The sequence below is a fragment of the Mauremys reevesii genome, linkage group 3, assembly GCF_016161935.1.
Source record: "Mauremys reevesii isolate NIE-2019 linkage group 3, ASM1616193v1, whole genome shotgun sequence".
Classification (NCBI taxonomy): domain Eukaryota; kingdom Metazoa; phylum Chordata; order Testudines; family Geoemydidae; genus Mauremys; species Mauremys reevesii.
The window spans coordinates 55,753,230-55,770,942 of record NC_052625.1 but is presented as its reverse complement, the minus strand read 5'-3'; the positions used below and the strand labels follow the sequence as shown (position 1 = coordinate 55,770,942).

The following is a 17,713-nucleotide window of genomic DNA, read 5'->3' as shown; positions in this document are numbered from 1 at the left end:
TTGTGTCAAAATAGGCACCTTTTGTCCTCTTTATAGAACTCTAAATTATAACACTGTTTGATATAAGGTTATGGTCTCAGCTGCATTAAAATGCCTTATAATTAATTGTGTTGTAAAAACACTATTATAAAATTGAAAATGGGAGTCTATCAAGAATGTTGAAAGAAAGAGGATGTAGTGTATAATCCTATCCTGATAATATCCTTTTCACAACAGAAATTCTTAGAAATATTTCTTCTCGTGTATGTGGTTTATTCCTATGGTTGGAGCATACTGTGTGAGTGTATGTTTGTGGTACCACATTAGCAGGGCCGTCTCCAGACCCAAGCGCGTGCTTGGGGCGGCGTCCCGCGGGAGGGCGGCAGGCGGCTCTGGTGGACCTCCCACAGGCATGCCTGCGGAGGGTCCGCTGGTCCCACGGCTCCGGTGGACCTCCTGCAGGCACGCCTGCAGATGCTCCACCGGGGCCGCGGGACCAGCGGACCCTCCGCAGGCACGTCTGCGGGAGGTCCACGGGAGCCGTGGGACCAGCGACCACCAGAGCGCCCCCCGCGGCATGCCGCCGTGCTTGGGGCGGCGCTAATCCTAGCGCCGCCCCTGCACATTAGAAGTATTAGACCGTAGTCTGTATTATCATTATACAAACCAGAAAGATTGCTTTTCTGACATTTTAGAAATATCCTTATGCCTAGAGACACCAAAGCAATCTTTGTCATGATAACTTTTATCCTGACTGTTTATGTTTCTATGTTTGGGTTAAAGAAGCATTCTACTTGGTGGGAGAGCATTATGAAAAGGTTGCCCAGCTTAAACCTGCTCTTTAATATAGACTGAGAAACATGATCTTTTAAAACACACACCACTCCCTCTTCAAAACATTTTAGAAGAGTAATAAAATAAATGTTTGGGAGAGCAGTTAGTATGGCCTACCTTTGTAGAGGGGACCTAGACCAATTTAGGAAGGAGATGGGAGAACGAAGATCTGCTGCTGGGCTTGTAAACTTAGCTCTGAAAAGCATCAATAAATAAAAAATATTTGTTAAAGCAGAGACTGCATATTTTTCATAAATACTGCAACCAAATCAAATATATTATTTCCCCTTATGCTGGTGAAAAGGCATGTTATGCATCTTTCAGAAAAAATAATAATTTACAATAGTTCCAGCATAATTCCGACAAAGTCTTGGGTGTGTTATCCATTGGTTCACATCACAGCTGTAACATTATAACAACTCTGTATAATGCCAAGCTGTTGATCTTGTGGCATGTGCAGGGTCAGCTGTCAAATGAGTACAGTTTGTATGTGTTCCACTGTTGGCTAACTTGCCTTAGAACAGTGGTCTCCAACCTTTTTACTCACAAGATCACTCTTTGACTTTAAGATCAACCCAGGATCTATCCCGCTCCTTCCCCAAGGCCCCACCCTGCTCACTCCATTTCCCCCTCCCTCCATCGCTCATTCTCCCCCCACCCTTGCTCATTTTCACTGGCCTGGGGCAGGGGGCTATGGTGAGGGAGTGGGTGCAGGATCTGGGCTGGGGGTGAGGGGTTTGGAGTGTGGGAAGGGGCACTGGGCTGAACCTGGGGCAGAGTGTTGGGGTGCAGGAGGGGGTGAGGGGTGTGGGCTATGGGAAGGAGTTTGGGTGCAGGAGTGGGCGCTGGGCTGGGTCAAGGGATTGGAGTGTGGGCGGAGTGGCGGGGTGTGGGCTCTCGGAGGGAGTTTGGGTGAAGCAGGAGGGTGGGGTGCAGGAGAAGGTGCAAGGTTCAGGTTCTATCCAGGAGGCGCTTACCACAGGCAGCTCCCGGTCAGTGGCGCAGCGGGCCTAAGGCAGGCTTCCTGCCTGCCCTGGCCCCACGCTGCTCCCGGAAACAGCTGGCATGACTCTGCGGGGGCGGGGGGCAGGTGGCTCCACACACTGCTGCTGCCCCTGCCCCCCCCCAGTGCTGACTCCGCAGCTCCCATTGGCCAGAAACTGTGGCCAACGGGAGCTGATGGGGTGGTGCTGGGGGGGGGCAGGAGCAGCAGCAGCATGTGGAGCTGCCTGACCCCCCCACACACACACTCCCAGGGACTGCAGAGACATGCCAGACGCTTCCAGGAGCGGTGTGTGGCCTGGACAGGCAGGGACTGTGCCTTAGCCCCACTGTGCCACCAGACTTTTAGTGGCTGGAGATCACAATCAACTGGCAGAGGCTCCAGGATAGACCAGTTGATCACGATCTACCGGTTGGTGACCACTGCCTTAGAAGATGGTCTTCTTGATTGGTCCACCAAGATTTAACCTTCTCCTAATGCTGATCTTGCAGTTCTTGGCAGGACTCTAGATATCACTGTATATATTGTTAAAGTTGAAAGGGGTTAACATTTTAATGCTTAACATACAAACAGGCGTTTCTACATTCTACAATGCCCAAGCATGCATGCCCGGGGCGCCCGAGCAGCGAGAGGAGCCTGCAGCAGCAGCGGGCATGAGGAGGGCCGGTGGTCGCAGCTCGCTGGCTGCTGCTTCCTCCCCGGAGCGCGCGCGGTTCCGCCGTCCGGCGCCGGAGAGCCAGCGCGCGCATGCGCGCGGGCGGAGGAGCAGCCCAGCGCCAGCGACGCGACGAGAGGCGCGACAGCGAACCCCCCGCGTGGTGGGGGGCGCAGGTCCGTCGTCCCGGGGGGGGTGGACCTCCGGCGCAGGCATGGCGGCGGCGCACCCCCCGCCCAGCCTGCCGCCCCCCTGGGAAAGGGCCACCCCAGGCGGGTGCTTGCCCCGCTGGGCTCTAGAGCCGCCCCTGCATACAAAACATGAGACATTCATCATTGGGTCTTCAGGCTGAGTTCAGTGGGAGGTTCTCTCATCTCAATCTACAGCAGACAAGAGTACAGTTTAGAACAGTGGTTAGGCGGGACAGAGGATAACATAAGTAACATAGAGGTAGAGTACTTTCTCACTCTGCAAAGACGCATAAAGAAGTCACCATCTTTCCAAGTGAGGATAGAAGCCATCGCAGACAAGTGAGATATATTTACTTAATTTCACCTGCTATTATCCTGTATCCCAACTAGTTATTAGCTAGAGCTGGTCAAAAAAATGTAGGGGAACAGTTTTCCATCAAAAAATGCAGTTTTGTCAGAATTTAAATATTTTGCAGGAACATGCAGATTTTGACAACATTTTCAGTGGGGAAAAAGTTGACTTTTTTTTTTACTTTCTTGTTTCATTTTGATAATGTTGCAATTTTTCATTTTAACTTTATCATTTCAACTTTTATATTAAAATATTGACAATGTTATATTTATATTTAATATTTCAATATTGTAACTAATATCTTGATGATTCTGAATCAAAAAATTTCAGAATTTTTGTTCTGCAGGAAATTGTGTTTTTTCATTCTAATTTGGAATGGAAACAGATTTCACCATAGAATGAACATAACATTTTCCAACCATCTCTTTTATTAGCCCCTCTAGTTAATTTTTAATGCATATGATAAACTACTAGATTGCTGCTGAAGTTGAACATTCCAGTTTTGCCCAGATAGAACCAACCTATTGTGCTGCTGAATGTAGCAGGTACCTCTTTATATTCCACTGCCTACAGTGAGTGAATAATGAATGAGGATAGCATAGAGGTTGCTGTGGGAAAGGACCAACAACAAAAGGGTCATACATTAAATAACTGTTTTGATGTTGTTAATATATATTTGGAGGGGGACATTTGAATTTGCACAAGGTAAATATGCTATTTTTCGTTTAATTGATCATGATCTAATTTATCAAGTAACACCCTTAAAACATCATCTCTGAATTACAAAGATTAAACAGAAAATATAAAAGTATCTATATATTATTCATAGGTAGCTCGGTTCCATGCTCTAGGCCTATTAAACAAGTTTTATCTCAGTATATCAATCAGAACTTTAAAAAGTAAAATAGGAGTCTTAAAAAATACCACTATCAGCCTAGACATGGCCTCCATCCCCCATTCAGTCTCCCTGATTGAAAATAATAGCCTGGAAGAACAATGGCAGGATTTTGTAGCATGACTTGAAGGGAATCAGATTTAGACCCTGTCAAACCAAGAAGGAGTGTGAGTTCCAAAACCAAAGACCTTTCACCTGCCACCACCCCCTACCCAATCAAGGCTGCTAGCTAGAGTTCCTGAGGAGATTGCAGTTGCTGCAGTATCGCATGAAGTGTTCTCTTGAGTAGGACCAGCAGTGGATATTGCTAATGGCCTGTATCATCTCCTCCCTATACATGCAGTAACCCCATGCTCCCCCTAAAATGCTGGTAATAGTTTAGAGACCAAGATACTGAGTTAAATTTTACCCCCATTTTACACCCTTTGCAAGCCCACTGAAGACCATGTAATTTCATGGGTGTAAATCACTTCAGAATTTGACTCACTAAATATATGCTTTAAAATTATCTATTTACATACAAGGGCAGAGCTCTGCTTGAATCTCTGCCATCCAAATAATTGAACTGTTTATAGCAAACTATGAATGATTGTAGTTTATTCTAATTGTATCAACTGGGAAGACTATAATTTCCCTAGTTCTGTTGGAGAAAAATAAAAATAGATGTCTGCGCTCCAGCTGCCTATGACTGGAGCCTGCAGATGCTTCAGAAGGAAGAGAAACATCTCACTGTGCTGATGATTCACTATGCCCGTCCCCATATCAAATAGCAACTTGGGTTATATTTTAAGGGTAATGATTGTGATCATTTTTATATTTCATATTAAGTGGAACCTACTGTGCCTTAGCAAGCATTTGCCCTACTTATTGGAACAGATATTTTTTTTGTTCTTAAAAAATAATTGTAAATGAAATGTGTCTGTCTCCTGAGTGACTGAAGCTGGTGTTTCAGGTCCTATCCTATCAATCCTTGCTTAAAATACCCTTTGGCTTCAGTTGGACTACCACACATGGAACATTGAATCTGGCCCTCATAAGCCTCCACTATATGAACTGGATCCACAACTTTCATAGTTAATTACTTAATAGCTCTTTGCCGCATTCTGTAGTGAGAACCCTGGCTGCACCCACACATTGATAATTCCTTAGGTTTTGAAGAATTATGGTTCTTAATGGTATTTTAAACTGAACACGTTGGGCTTTCAAGAGAAGAAACTATCCATCTTGTACTGATCATAAAGTATTTATTGTGGAAGTCATGAATATTTGGTCTAATGTAGTGTACCCTGTAGAGCATTATTGTCTGCTGTAAAGTTACAGGATTTGAAATAACTTTCTTTCCTATGTTTTTTCCTCATGTTGTTCCCCCTTATGAATAACATCCCTCAAATATGTACAAAATATTTGTCTTAAAAATATTTATTTTTAAAATATATTTGTACATGTCTACAGTTTGTCTATTAACATAGTTACAAGTTCTGAGCTAGTGTGTGTGCCCTTGTTCTAAGTTTTGTAACGCATTTTCCTCCTTTCTTTGTTGAAGCGCTCTCCTTCCTGTATTCCAGCTAACAAAGGCAGACGTGTAAGATGCTGTCTTACTCTGTGTGGCCCTTTATTTTTGCCTGTGGTGTACATGCCTTTGTTTAATGTAGACTGTCCTATGTTGACTATTTATGGCTTGTGTATTTATCTTACTGCATGTCTTGTGCTGCTGTTACCGCTGCTGCTGCTGTGCTATTTGTTGTTTTAAAGCTATGAGTTCAAAGCTTTAGGAATGTTTTGTTTGGTAATATTTCTGTGACCAGAATACCACAGTAACTGAAGATGGTGCTTTGGGTTTTATTCTTTTTTGATACAAAAGGGAAAGTCACTAAAGCTCATCGTGAAAACTGATCAGATAGCCACACAGGTGGATGAGCAGGATTCAGATGAGAGCCTCTTTCCTTCCATTGCATTCTGAAAGAGCTTGGGAGGTATTTTACAGGAATTTCTCATAGAAAGTAGAAGTTTGGCAGTCAGGGGGACATATTTTGGAACTATCATGGCCCAGAGATGTTTCCTTAAAAAAAAAAAAAATAGAATTCTAAGCAGGTAATTTAAGTAAATTGTAGTAACTAGTAGAAGCAGAAACTCATATCCATGATAATATATGATCCTAAATATCTTCAACCTTGGAGGTGCATCTAAAGCAGAGGTGGGCAAACTATGGCCTGCGGGACCCTTCTGCCCGGCCCCTGAGCTCCTACCCCAGGAGGTTAGCCCCCGGCCCCTCCCCTGCTGTTCCCCTCCCCTGCAGCCTCAGCTCGCTCCGCCACCAGCGCAATGCTCTGGGCGGCGGGACTGCGAGCTCCTGGGGCAGTGCTGCTGCAGAGCCGGGGCCTGACCCGGTGCTCTGTGCTGCACGGTGGCGTAGCTGGCTCCAGCCAGGCGGCGCAGCTGCCTCTCCTGGTGCTCTGGGCGGCGTGGCTATAGTGCTACCAGCCACCGGTGATCCAGGCAGCACGGTAAGGGGGCAGAAGGGGTTGGATAGAGGGCAGGGGAGTTCGGGGTGGTGGGTGCGGGGATGTGGCTAGGGGTCGGGGCAATCAGAGGGCGGGGAACAGGTGGGGTTGAATGGGGCACAGGTTCCCCAGGGAGCAGTCAGGAATGAGAGGAGGGGTTGGATGGGGTGGCAGGGGACAGGGGTTTTGGGAGTGGATGGGGCAGGAGTCCCGGTGGGGCCATCAGGGGGCAAGAAGTAGGAGGGGTGGGATAGGGGGTGGGGCCGGGCCACAGCTGGCTGTTTGGGGAGGCACAGCTTCTGCTAACCGGCCCTCCATACAATTTTGGAAACCTGATGCGGCCCTCAGGCCAAAAAGTTTGCCCGCCCCTGATCTAAAGCCTTTGGTGGATTTATAAAAAATTCCGAACATTTATATAACACACAAGATTGTATCATATCAAAGTATTGTCAGAATGTGTTTGGGATAGGTGCATTACCTTACAAAGAGGAATATGTCTGTCCTGAACTGTCACCACTTTGTGATTCTATATGACATAGAGTATTGGAAAGACCACCTATATTAATATTCAATGATTAGGCTAATGATTTTTATCTCTTTAATAATAATAAATTTATTAATTAATAATATGTTCGCTGCAGTTAAAAACACAGATTATTGTATTTTACAGTGTACAATACTATTTACAGTGTACAATAGCTACTATTTAAGCACTATGGCTCTGATTCAGAAGTCCATCTCAGTTCAGCATGTACTTAAGTGCTTTGTTGGATATGGATGGATTTAAATAAATACTTAAATACTTTGCAGAATTGGGGCCTGTGGGCTCAGTCCTGCAACCCTTAAACGTGTGTAATCCTGTGGAAGTCATCAAGACTGCTTGCGTGGTTAAGGGCTGTGCAGTTGGGTGATACAACACATGCTTTAGATAATCTAATAGTTAATAGTGCTTAAGGGCTAATTTGAAGAATTTTAATGTGGCCAGTTTAGGGCCTACACATTACTAAGAGCTTGTCTACACAATGTGGCAATATACACTATGAGGGTGTAAATTTTATATTGCAGTAACTGGCCCATGTGGACCCTTCTGGTATGCACTAAAAGTTCCCTAGTGTATTTTAACTTTGTGCTATTTCAGCACAGGCGGGAAACTTTAGTTTGTACCCGCAGGTTCTATGCAGGCCAGGTAGTGCACAATACGTTGTTGTGCTTTAGACTATATGCTCCTGCTGTGCGCATTGCCGCATCAGATAGAAAAGCCCTAAATCCACTTTGTTTGCAACTAAACGTTGGAAATATTGCAGCATCCAACAAACTAAGGCTCTGCGTCTACACTGTTAAAGTGACTTTCCATAGTGCTGGATCAGGCCCTAAGTTAATTTTTCAGTTTAATAAGTGCAGTAATAAACATTTCTTTTAACACAGTAGATAACTTCCTAAATGCAAAATTATGTAGATCTTTCCAGAAAAGTTTCATAATTTCTGCTACATTGGTGGCAAATGGTTTATCTTTTAAGGATGTACCATGAAGATGTTCTTCTGTATGCACATATTAGGTTGCAAGGTAACCGTATCTCTCCAGCAGATATTCCTTTTTTTCTGAATATTTTGAAATATTTAAGAAATTCCAGATTAGATCTCCAAATTTAACTACAAGAAGGATGGCATTTCTGTCTCTTGCTATAGAAGTTTCTCCTACAATTTATTGTTGGGGCTGGGTTTTTTTGTTTGTTTGTTTTGTTCTTAAATGTCAGTGGTAGGGATTTTGAGTGAGACCCAAGCAATTTCATATTTGGATTTTGCAAAATAATTTAAAATGCCTATAGCACCATTGTCATATGGTTGGGGATATTATTACTTAAAGGCATCATTAGTTTCTGACATTAGTGAAGATTTGGAGTTAAAATTTGCACCTGGTAAATCTGAGCACAAAAAAGTTTGCTTACTGCTAATTATTGCCATAATGCTTGAAACATATTTTCTACATGTAGTGAACAGGTATATTGGTAAGTAGGCATTTTTACTTTTCAGTATGGAAAGAGAATGCATGCATCATAACTGGTAGAAATCTTTATCCATCTTGACTTTTTTTTAAGATGAAGAACATTCTCCACCAATAGTTCTCTAAAACAGTTTGAAGCATTTGTAAAAATTACAAACTAGAGCAGTTCCTCATACTAGTTTTTAAAAAATTCTACGATTACACCTGTTCACTACTGTGAATATATTTTTAGATGGAAAGGACCATTTATGCATATTCAAGAAGGGCAGCTTGGAAATGTAACATGTTTCCTGAAGGGTTATATAGTTTGTGGTACTCCATCAATAACAATGGAGAAAAGCCATCACTGGGGTGTTTATAGTTTCCATATAGTTGCTGGGCAGTTATTTTTTTTGATTACCAGGGTGGCCATTCCCAACTGACCTAGCAAGACATTATTTGGTGGAAAGATGGGAAAATTGTGATGTTTGATAACATTTCTGTAGAAAAGACAGTCATCAACAATCTAGCCTATTGCAAACATCCTTGGTCTCATTATTTTTAGTAGTTTAGTCGCTAACAGAGAGAAAAGCAGCTACTTAGTCAGTCTACTTTTTAAAAATATATTTATACAGAAAAGTTCAACTCAGTGGACACATCTTGTTCTTCGAGTGGCTCTGCATATTCCCACTTAAGGGTACTGCACAACCTTGTGGTGCCTTGAGGTAGAACCATTTTCTAGTAGTGTCAGCCAGAAAGCTCTCGCACCTCCCCTCCCCTCAGCATCATGCCCACTGAGGGCAAGGCTGTATAGGGGGTGGGCCACCCTCGTCACCTCAGTTCCTTCCAACTGCATGCCACAAACAGATGTGACCTGCTCTGGTTTCTGCAGAGCCAGAGCGTCTTTCTTCTTAGATAGATAGTGTTATCTATTAGTTTAGTCAGTTAGTGATTCTTTTTCAGTTCTCTGTTATGGCAGAACTGAAGAAGCAGAAAAAGGCAGGTTTTAAAAGGTGGCTTTCCTGTTCAGCTGTCTTCCGAGCACCCGATGACCACGCTTTGTGCTTCAGGTGCCTGGGACAAGGATATTCACCTTCTGATTGTTCGATCTGAAGGCCTCTTCCCTCAGAGCCCAACAGGATAGGGAGACTCACCTGCAGCTCCTTCTCCTGGAGGAAGCCCTTAAGGCCAGACTCTGTAGTTCCAAGTAACTCTCCGGTCCAGAGTCAAAAAGGCCAGTCTTAGCCCCTGTTGCTCCCACCAGCAAAGAACTGAAGTGTTCCAAGAAGTCGCACCCCTGACTGGGATCAGATCCAATTCCTGAGGCCCTCTCAGTAAAGTCTCTGAGGCTGCACAGGGTCAAACCAAGGACCATATGGTTAGGTACCACTGTCCTGGTTCCAAAGAGAGACCGAGAGATAGTTGTCTGTAACATCTGACAGTCGAGGGCACTGATCTGATCAGGAGAAAACTCTGCACATCAATGTCTTGGAATTAAGAGCTGTTCCTCTGGCTCTCAAATCATGCCTCCATCACCTGCAGAAGAGGGTTGTGTAAGTGGTTAGAGGCAATACATCAGCAATGAATTATATCAACAAGCCGGCAGGTGCTCATTCTGATTTTCTGTGTTCAAAGATAAGTCTGTGAAATTTGTGTATTTATCACAACATTTACATACGGTGGTGTCTGATTTTCATATCAGTCAGACAATGCCAGTTTTTTCCCCTAAGCCACACACTAATAAAGGAGAATCTGTCATACATGCTTTGGATGCCAGAAGGGCCCTCACCTATTACCTGGAGAGGACTAAACGTTTTCATAAATCTTTCAGATTGTTTGTGCCTTATGCCAAAAGCCACATGAGACATATGGTTTCTTCCCAGACTATTTCTCGGTGGATTAAACAATACACCGCTGAATGCTATACAAAAGCAAAAGTCCCTGTACCTGCTGCAATTCAGGTACATTCCACTAGAGCTGTGGCTACGTTCTTCACCTGTCTTAGGCAGGGGCCAGTTGTTAAAATCTGCAAAGCTGCAACCTGGGATTTTGGTGCATACTTAATCATAGAATCATAGAATTCAAGATCAGAAGGGACCATTATGATCATCTAGTCTGACCTCCTGCAAGATGCAGGCCACATAAGCCGATCCACCCACTCCTGAACTAATTCACTCCCTTGACTCTGCTGTTGAATGCTCCAAATCATGATTTAAAGACTTCAAGTAGCAGATAATCCACCAGCAAGCGACCCCTGCCCCATGCTTCGGAGGAAGGCGAAAAACCTCCAGGGCCACTGCCAATCTACCCTGGAGGAAAATTCCTTCCCGACCCCAAATATGGCGATCAGCTGAATCCCGAGCATGTGGGCAAGACTCTCCAGCCAGACCCTCTGGAAAAGGCTAACAATATCCCAACATTGACCCTTTGTACTAATTACCAGTGTGGCACGTTATTGACCTATTGACTAAACCCGTTATCCTATCATATCATCCCCTCCATAAACTTATCCAGCTTAATCTTAAAGTCATGGAGGTCCTTCGCCCCCACTGTTTCCCTCGGTAGGCTGTTCCAGAATTGCACTCCTCTGATGGTTAGAAACCTTCGTCTAATTTCAAGCCTAAATTTCCTGACTGACAATTTATATCCGTTTGTCCTCGTGTCCACATTAGCACTGAGCTGAAATAATTCCTCTCCTTCCCTGGTATTTATCCCTCTGATATATTTAAAGAGTGCAATCATATCTCCTCTTATCCTTCTTTTGGTTAAGGAAAACAAACCGGGCTCCTCAAGTCTCCTTTCATACGACAGGCTTTCCATTCCTCGGATCATTCTAGTGGCCCTTCTTTGTACCCGTTCCGGTTTGAATTCATCCTTCTTAAACATGGGAGACCAAAACTGCACACAATACTCCAAATGAGGTCTCACCAACGCCTTATATAACGGGACTAACACCTCCTTATCTCTACTAGAAATACCTCGCCTAATGCATCCCAAGACCGCATTAGCTTTTTTAACGGCCACATCACATTGCCTACTCATAGTCATCCTGCGATCAACCAGGACTCCTAGGTCCTTCTCCTCCTCCGCTACTTCCAACTGGTGCGTCCCCAGCTTATAACTAAAATTCTTGTTAGTCATCCCTAAATGCATAACCTTACACTTCTCATTATTGAATTTCATCCTGTTACTAATACTCCAGTTTACAAGGTCATCCAAATCTCCCTGGAGGATATCCCGATCCTTTTCCGAATTGGCAATATCTCCCAACTTGGTGTCATCCACAAACTTTATCAGCCCACTTCTACTTTTGGTTCCGAGGTCAGCGATAAATAGATTAAATAAAATCGGACCCAAAACCGAACCTTGAGGAACTCCACTGGTAACCCCTCTCCAACCCGACAGATCACCCTTCAAAATGACCCTCTGCAGTCTCCCCTTTAACCAGCTCCTTATCCACCTCTGGATTTTCATTTCGATCCCCATCTTTTCTAATTTAACCAGTAATTCCTCATGCGGTACCGTATCAAACGCCTTTCTGAAATCAAGATATATTAGATCCACCGCATTTCCCTTGTCTAAAAAATCTGTTACTTTCTCAAAAAAGGAGATCAGGTTGGTTTGGCACGATCTACCTTTCGTAAAACCATGTTGTAATTTGTCCCAGTTGCCATTGGCCTCAAGGTCCGTAACCACTCTCTCCTTTAAAAATTTTTCCAAGCACAATGCTTTGGACTTGGTTTCTAGGACCGACATAGGATTTGGCAAGACGGTGCTTCAGTCTCTATTCAAGTAGGCCTCTGTTCCTGCCTGCAGGTTTGTTTCAGCACTGCTTATTAGTCTGTCCCATAAGTGAGAATATGCAGAGCCACTTGAAGAAGAAATGAAGGTTACTTACCAGTAATCAGAGTTCTTTGAAATGGCTCTGCATATTCACACTTGCTACCTGCCTTCCCCTCTTTGTCAGAGTCCCTGTTTTCCGGGTCTCTGGCTTTGCAGTGGAAGAAACTGAGGTGGGGAGGGCACTCAACCCCTGACCCTTGGTGGCACAAGAGCGCTCTAGCTGACACTGCTAGAATACGGTTCTACTGCAAGGACCTCAAGGTGGTGCAGTACCTGTAAGTGTGAATGTGCAGCGCCATCTCGACTAACTCTGGGTACAGCTCAGTAACCTTTGTTTTTCAGTGAGGACTTACTTCTATCCAGGATTTTCAGGTAAATTGACTAAGGTCCAATACTACACAATAGAGGGATATAGTCTTGCCTCTGTGCCCTGTGGCAGTAGAATCATCTCCTTAGAAAACCTTGGTAGCTCAGGCTTTGGCTACACTTACACTTCAAAGCGCTGCCGCTCTCCCAGCTCTGTCAGAAAGGTCTCCCAGCGCTGTCCGTACTCCACCTCCGTGTGGGGAATAACGGACAGCGCTGGGAGCCGCGCTCCCAGCGCTGGGGCTTTGACCACACTGGCGCTTTGCAGCGCCGCAATTTGCAGCGCTGGAGAGGGTGTGTTTTCACACCCTGCTGCAGCGCTGCAAATTTGTAAGTGTAGCCAAGCCCTCAGTTAGGATTGAGTGTCGGTAGCTCATACAATATTAAGGATAAAAAAGCCTATTAAGGATATAGCTGCATCTATACTCAGGATGGCTTCACTTTCCTGCAGTTCAAATGATACACACCTACATCCTCAAAAAACAGCCATTTCTGTATAAACAGTGGTTTCCTTAGCAAAGGAAATTTGTAGTTTGCTCTATCTTTTTCCTCTGATTGTTAAACGTAGTATTTAGCAATTTTGTAGTAAGTTGCTAAATTTACTTGGCAAAGGATTTTTTTCATATAATTTAGAAGTGTTTGCAGTAACAGATAAAATTGTTGTATTGTTTTTCAAAATACTGTGAATAATGAGAACCTGAAGAATCATCAAAAGGGAAATGTTCTAGTATGTACTTTATTGCAAACTTTTCATCCATCTTTGTCTAAAACATGTTTCTTTAGAAAAGTTGCATTTTCCTTTTCAGCTGATTTTCCATTTTTAAACATTCAGCTCTTCTTTCCATTTAGAGCCCCTGTCCTGCACTCAGATTCCCTGTATCTTTGCAGCATCCCACTGCTGTTAATGGGATTTCAAATGTATAGAGCCCACACGAGCAAATCCCATTATAGGAGTAGGACCAAAAAGAGTAGTGTTTGAAAATATCCTAATTTGGCCTTTGAAAGGGCTGCATAGTCAGCCTCATCAAGAACTCATTAAGGTCCTGAACTTGCAAATGCTTAGGAACATGCTTATCTTTAAGTATGTGAATAGTGCAGCTGAAGTCTGCAAATACTCACATACAAGGACATTTAATTCTTTTAGTTGTATATCCCTTACAAAAACGTTTAACATTGTAATTGTATTGTTCTCTCATAGGAACTTTGCTGTTTCCATATCTTAGTTTGAGAAGAACAGTGAATTATTAAAAATGATTTTTTTAATTGTTTTTCCCTGTCATGTTTCCATAGGTTGATTCAGTTGAGAACTTTACATTGTCTAATACTCCTTCACGGGATGAAGATATCAAGTCTCACCTCCATTCAAGATCTAGATCTCCTTCCACAGCTAGTGACATTGAACCAATTGAGGTAATCTCAGTGCTGATGCTTTGACGTTTTACTTACGAACTAAGAGTTTGTTCTGTACAAAAATGACTGCTGCAAACAGAGTTTGTCCTTCAGTTTAGGCTGAAATTCAGTCACATGCAGAGGCCCCATGCAAGGACTATGCACCATTTTAAACTTTTAAACATGAGTTCTCTGCACCGCAGGGAATTTCCACTTTAGAGCAAGTTAAATTTCACCCAGAATACATCTGATTGGGGAGTACGCAGGGAATGAATTGTTAAGTGCACAGTCTCTTTTAATAACTCCTCTTTAGTCATGGTATATATTTAAAAAGTCTGTGCTAAAAATTACATTATACTGTAGTCTTGTTTAATGACTCATTCTGAATCACTTTCACAACCATATTAGGGCAAAGTATTAAATAACTATAATAATGTGGCCTGTATCTCCTTGTTAGAATGTAGATTTTTGAAGAGGGGAAATTTAAAGTTGGAAATTAGGACTGATTCTTTCAGTACAGACCAGGCAGTTTTAAACCAGACTAAATGAATAAGTCTTTTCTTTATTAACGTAGCAGACCATTTTCTTGACATTTTCTGCTGTGAGTCTTAAGATTTTATTTTTGCTGATTTTTTTCCTATATTAGTCCATGTCCCCCATTTTGGTTGCTTTTCTGTTGGTTTTTTTTGGCCTTTCTGTTTTAGTCAAGCATCTTTTGATAATGTGCCTTTGATGCCTCTCACTACTTTTTTGTGGGGTTGTTGTGTTCAGGTTACAGATCATCCTCCGCGCTCGGTTCATACACCAGCCATAAGGACAGCATATATTGGATCAGGACTCTCTGCACCAAAGGTACTCAGTCACACCTTCAAAAATTCTGTACAGAAGGGGGGAACATTTCATTCCTAAACAGTGGCTTCAGGAAACTTGTTTATCAGAATTTTTTTATCAGAGTTGTCTAGGTGGTTTGTGTTAAATTAAACTCCTTGCTGTTTGGGAAACTCAAGGCCCCAATCCCTGGACAACAAGATGCAAAAGATGGGAGTTGATTGCCTAATGCAAGCGTACATGGAGTTGATCGTTTGCTCTGCATATCTGGTAACAGCAAAAGTGCCAACTTGGGCCATTTAAAAAGAACAGAGGGAGATTATGGAGCTAGAAGATAATGGAGGAAAATAAATGCCAGAGAGAATTGAGGGGAAGATTCTCCCTTGCTGTGTCTTTGGCACTCAGCATGAGAAGCTTTCAGCTTCTGCTGGAAGTGACTGAGAGATGAAGATTTGGGGATAAAATTAACTACTGGCAAGGAATGATAGTGCAAGAAGCTCCCTACCACTTAACCACTGCATAGGGACTGTGCTGAGGGGTTGTTGACTGAACAGCTGTGCTAGGGTGCTTAGATACCCCCTGCATGCTACGAAACTGACTTCACTGACCAATGTAGGCCCAACATAGAACCTCCTTATTTGAGCAAGCTGAGAGCGGAGGAGATACGGATTTGACTATGCAGATCCAGGAATCTCAGTGTCTTTTGTGACCAGCACACGGTGGCACAGTCAGTCCCCACTCTGACTCTGATGAATTCCAGAGAATGAATTCCAGTTCTCCAACTTTCCTGCACTCCACTTGCACAGAGACTGTATATTTGGACTTTATGCCAGCCAGTGGAATTAATTTCACCCTTCACTGAATAGTTTCATGTATTCAAGCAAGGATAGAAGAGTTTCTGTGGACAATTTTGAAACAAAAGACTCACAGGGTAAAATTTTCAAAAGTGGCTGAATGACTTAGGGTCCTAAGTCCCATTTGAAAATGTTACCCTATCTCTGTTAGCTGTATTTCTGAAATGGTTGATAGAAGTTTACCCATATGGAAATATTAGAGAAAAGAAATGCATGTTTCGTCCAGTGGCTATGTCAGCGTTTTATACACAGATGGGAAACAGAGGTAACCACAATATAGCAACAAGATTTACCAAAGCTCCAGCTAGGAGACTGTTACTTCATTCCTGTATTCAAGTGCCAGTTTTAAGTTTCTTAACAAAAACTTTTTGAACCTATGAAATCTTGTGAAACAAGCTTTTTTTACTGGAAAATTAGCCTGTTTTTGTGCGCAGTTCATCATTGCACTAAATAATAAGAGGTCTTCTGTCCTTGGAGCTGCCTAAAGGGTCATCTTACATTAGGCTCAGCCACAAGCTTTCTTATTTTCTCATCAGTTTCAGTCTGTAGTCAGAAAACTCTCTGGATATGAACCAAACAGGCTGTGTCATAAAGATGGATGCAGTCAGAGTCTTTAATTGGTAAATATCTTAAACAGCTAGCTAAACTATAATATTCCTAGCCATCAAAAAATATTCAACAAAGGTCCCTCTCTCTCAAATCCTAGACATTACACAGATGGGTGGTGATATTTTGCATTTGGGAAATGTACAGTAGGAAAACGTTCCGTTCCCTTTCCCACCACAATCTACTCCTCTAGAGGAGACTCTCTTCCTGGGCAGAGTGGGAATAATCTATCTACAGGAAATATGTGAGGCAGCTTCCTGGCCATCATGGAGAACCTTTTTATGAATCAAAACAGAATCATCACACAGACACAGTCATTTGTCTCTGCTATCTTTGTGGCAGCATGTTCACCCTGAGGAGGAAAGGAGTATATACATTGGTTCAGACAGTGCATGTTCTCAGGAGTCCCGGAGAAGGGAACTCCCTTCAAAATCAGCCTTATGTTGTCTCCTACCTTAAATATTTTACCATTGATGTTATGAAACCACCCAGGCCTAGCACTGTAAAACTGAACTATATCACCCATTCAAGTATTTAAGTCAGAATTTGAAACTATAGTGACCCACCCACATATAACTTTCCTCTTCCAGCTCAGGCCCACTACCCTTAACATAAAGCGTCTATGACCAGCATTTCCAAAAAAAAATAAAAAATGTTTGCCTGCAACTTCTGCAGGATACTATTGCAACAGGGGACAATTTATAGACTACTGACCTTGACAGCCATCCTTTCAACAGTGGCTGCAAACTCACATGCTGGGACATGGTCCAAGTTTCAATAGTTAGTTTACAGAGGGTGATAGCAGCAATCCATAAAAATTGAGCTGTTTTAAGACCCGATAAGGGCTGCAAGGTAAATTTTCAGCCCAGGAGTCATGTACACAGCTCTTGTTTTTAATAAACATAAGCTGAGCTTTTGAGACCACATGTATGCTCTTTTATCTATGGTATGTCTGTGAAAAAATAATTGTTCTTTGTGAAAAATGTTACCAGAAATTAACATCTGTATCCATTTGTTTCACAGCCTAAGGCCCACCAGTTTGTAGTGAAATCTTTTAATACCCCTACAAAATGCAATCAGTGCACATCTCTGATGGTTGGTTTAATAAGACAGGGCTGCACTTGTGAAGGTGAGTATGACAAGAGTAAATGGGAACTGAAGTGCCTAGAGTCTTTATGCAAACTACGCAAGCAGTGTTGTTATGTTGAAATAATGCTGACTGGGCTCCAGTTAAATTGGGGTTCTCAAACTGGGTATCGTGACCCCTCAGTGGGTTGCAAGATGGTTACATGGGAGTCGCGAGCTGTCAGCTCCATTGGACTGACAGCCTTGAGCCCCCAAGCTCCATTGAGTCCCCATTAAATTATCCCCCCTCCCCTGTTTTTAATTTATAAAGAGGTCTCACTCAGAGGCTTGCTGTGTCCCCATTAAATTAT

At 43.1% G+C, this 17,713-nt stretch overlaps 1 protein-coding gene across 8 annotated transcripts in view; it reads left to right on the top strand.

The window, feature by feature from the left end:
- Positions 1-17,713, top strand: part of CDC42BPA (CDC42 binding protein kinase alpha) — a 334,994-nt gene that overhangs the window by 271,820 nt on the left and 45,461 nt on the right. For all 8 annotated transcript variants that reach the window (XM_039528858.1, XM_039528856.1, XM_039528855.1 and 5 more), the window contains exons 22-24: positions 13,891-14,010; positions 14,761-14,841; positions 17,301-17,406. In XM_039528858.1, the coding sequence (XP_039384792.1) occupies positions 13,891-14,010; positions 14,761-14,841; positions 17,301-17,406 (307 nt within the window). The remainder of the gene's footprint in view (positions 1-13,890; positions 14,011-14,760; positions 14,842-17,300; positions 17,407-17,713) is intronic.